Here is a 3052-nt window from a genome sequence, read left to right on the forward strand (position 1 = left end):
GCAGCAGTGAAGGGGGGTCACCCCCGGTGAGGAGTGTGGGGCGGGGGCAGCGTCTCAAGGGGGCTGGTGCTGGTGGGCTCCTGGGCTCCACAGTGACACCAGGGGGTTCTCAGGCACAGGGAGAAGGTGGACCCTGCGGTGGGGCGCTGCAGGGAGGGCAGTGGGTCCTTGGCCTGCCGTGGCCGGTGCTGTGGTGCTCCTGCCACTCCCCAGGAGAAGCCCCATCTGAGGACAGGGTGGGGCAGGCAGAGAGGCCTGTGGGTGTCGCCCAGGATGGGGTGCAGGCTGCAGCTGGATACATGGCTGTCCCTGGCCTGCATTTTATTTCATGAGTGGATTGAACACAGTTGCACGAAACTTTACTATCACTGAACTGAAAATTTGCTCAAAGCTATTACTTAAAATATCTCAAGATCATGAGATAGTTAAGAGCAGCTACTAGTCCTTATGGAACCATGAGCTTTTATATATATATATGTTTCATGTCTCATCTGTTTGGTTCTCAAAGAAAGAATTGTCAGTCCGTTTTCCTCAAAACCACCGTAGGGCAGGTTTCAGATGTCTGAACTTAGACCCAGAGAGGACGTCCTCCCTGTGGGGCGCTGTGGCGGGCTGAGAGGACGTCCTCCCTGCGGGGCGCTGTGGCGGGCTGAGAGTACGTCCTCCCTGCGGGGCGCTGTGGCGGGCTGTGCTGTGGAGGAACGGCAGGGCCTGGCTGACAGGTTTGGGCTTATTTGCTGCTTAATTTTCTCTGCCATTTTTCATTCATTTTCCCTTTCAAGACTGACTATGTGACGCTTCACCAAGAGCATGAATTGCGCATCTCCAGCCTGGAAGATGTACTTGGAGAACTGACAGAAAGATCTGAGGTATTCATGCACTTGATCTTTCACTTTTAGCCCCAGCAGCGCGGTTTCCTTGACAGAAGTCACCCGTCGTCGCTGTGTTCACGTCCCCAGCCTCTCTTGGAGGTGCTGCCTTAGGGCGTCTGCTGCCGTCCTCTCTGAGGCTAAACAGCAGTATTTCTGCCTGCGCCCTGAGCCCTGGTGCTTGCGGTCTTGCTCTAGTGACTCCCACGTGTGTCCAGCTCACGGGCTCCCAGCTGTCTTTTGAGGGGAAGGGTCTGAGCCAGTTGTGGGCTGGGCAGGCTCTCCTCGCCGTCCCCCCTCTCTGCAGGGTGGTGTGTGTGGACAGGGAGAGGAGCAGCACCCTGACCCTGTGCAGAGGGATTTTCCGGGGGAAGTCCGGTCTCTTCAGGTGTCGAGGAGGCAGAGAGGGGAGGCCTGGGGGTGGCTGAAAGAGGGGTGGCCCTGCTGCTTCAGGGGAGACCATAGCTCTCGGGGTGGGGCTCACCGCAGACAGTGTCCGAGGCAGGCGGTTTACTTTGTTCATCAGTTGGAAGTTTCCGTGGCCCCCGCAGGAGAGCCCGTGGCTGTCCCACGTGTGTGTTGCTGCTGCCGTGGAGCGGGGCCTCGGTCCAGTTATGACCTGTGAATGGCTGTGAACAAACCGTGTTAATGAGGCACGGCTTCGTGTGTGAATCTGCCACCTGCTTCTCCGCGCCCTGCCACATTTAAGGCACTCGCTGGGGCTGGCGGAGTCTGGCTTCATGGCCTGGGTACTGGTTACGGGAGCTGCTTAGTTTGAAAATCTGTCAAGCCGCTCCCAGGTGAACTGTGTGCCCCTCTGAATGGACAGTGTGTGTCTTTTAAAGTCTGCTGTGAAAAGTAAAGTAAACATCCCTCACCTGCCTGCCAGCAGCCAGGGATGAGCTTTAAATTAAGGGGGAGAATCCAAGATAAATGTGTGTCTGTTCCTATTTACATGTATGTAGTCATGTATGTGACTTCCTGGAAAGTTGGCGCATAACTTGTGTATTTAAACAGTTTCTCGATCGTTTTAGGCCATCCAGAAGGAGCTAGAGCAGGCCAAGCTAAGAACAGCCAGGTAGGACGTTTCACGTAATTCCTCTCCCGCCTTTGGGCTCCTTGGTGTCCCGTGGGCCGCACCGTCTCAGCACGGGGGCTGTGTCAGCTGCAGCCGCTGTCTTCCTGGGAGGTTCTCAGGGCACCTGAGGATGGAGGAGGCTGGGGGAGGCTTGTTGCCATCCACCTCCGCGCAGCACCAAAGACGCGGGGCCCTGTGTGCTCTGGGGAGCCTCCGTCCCTGGACGCGCCTTGGAGGGCCACCCCAGGCAGGGTAAGGAGCGGCCGTGGGCCGTGGGGGTGGTGGGCCTCCTGCCGGGGCCTCTGCTCACCCCGGGGCACCGCAGTACAGCCCTGGGCCCTGCTCGGCAGCCCCTTGAGGAGACCTGCCTTCCGAGCCACTGTGGCTGCGGCGCGGCTGGGCCTCCTCTGAGCCCTGGGCTTTCGGCAGTTCCGAGGGCACCGCGTTTGGTCCTCACGCCCTGCTGCCTCTCCCGTGCACGTTTACGCCCTCAGCCGTGCGGGGCTTCCCTTGCCTGCGAGCCTCACAGCTGCCTGTCTTTTTCACACACTTGGTTTTGTCACCCTGGCTCTCCCCGCTGCTGCTACCCTTCTGTTACTCCAGTAACTCACTTGGAAGCGAACAGGTGGGGAGCTCTGACCTCCAGTCTTCCTGTCTCTGGCCCCAGTGTGTCTGTGGGTCCTGTGTCGTGATTTTAGGCCTCAGGACGGTGTGAGTGGCAGACCTTTTAACTCTCCTTCAGGGCCTTTATGTGTCAAAGCCCCTCTGACAGACCGTGCAGACCCTGCAGTGTTCACCCCCGAGGGCACTCTTGTGAGATTCTCCATGCAATGGGACCTGCCTATAAACAAGATAAATGGAACACTACCGTTGCCTAACATAAAATGGCTGCATTAAAATAGGATTGTTAAAACCCCGAAACCATGCTTTTAGTTTAAGTTTTCTCTCCTAGTAGCATGAAAAATTCATTCTTGACTTTATGATGATTACCAATAAACATAGCCTCATTTATGAGTTTATGAAGTCTTTCAGAATTTTAAGGAGATGGGGGTAGGTTTACATATTAAATGGTGTGTAGGACGTGCCCAGCCCCCAGTGGAGGCAT

General features: G+C 56.5%; 1 protein-coding gene across 1 annotated transcript in view; it reads left to right on the forward strand.

The window, feature by feature from the left end:
• Positions 1 to 5: 5 nt before the first annotated feature.
• Positions 6 to 3052, forward strand: part of LOC104984060 (SUN domain-containing protein 1-like) — a gene marked incomplete at its 5' end in the record, with an annotated part of 8206 nt that continues 5159 nt past the window's right edge. The window contains 3 exons of the mRNA XM_010833664.1: positions 6 to 26; positions 783 to 869; positions 1904 to 1947. Coding sequence (XP_010831966.1) covers positions 6 to 26; positions 783 to 869; positions 1904 to 1947 — 152 coding nt within the window. The remainder of the gene's footprint in view (positions 27 to 782; positions 870 to 1903; positions 1948 to 3052) is intronic.

The sequence above is a fragment of the Bison bison genome, unplaced genomic scaffold, assembly GCF_000754665.1.
Source record: "Bison bison bison isolate TAMUID 2011002044 unplaced genomic scaffold, Bison_UMD1.0 scf7180017845323, whole genome shotgun sequence".
Classification (NCBI taxonomy): domain Eukaryota; kingdom Metazoa; phylum Chordata; class Mammalia; order Artiodactyla; family Bovidae; genus Bison; species Bison bison.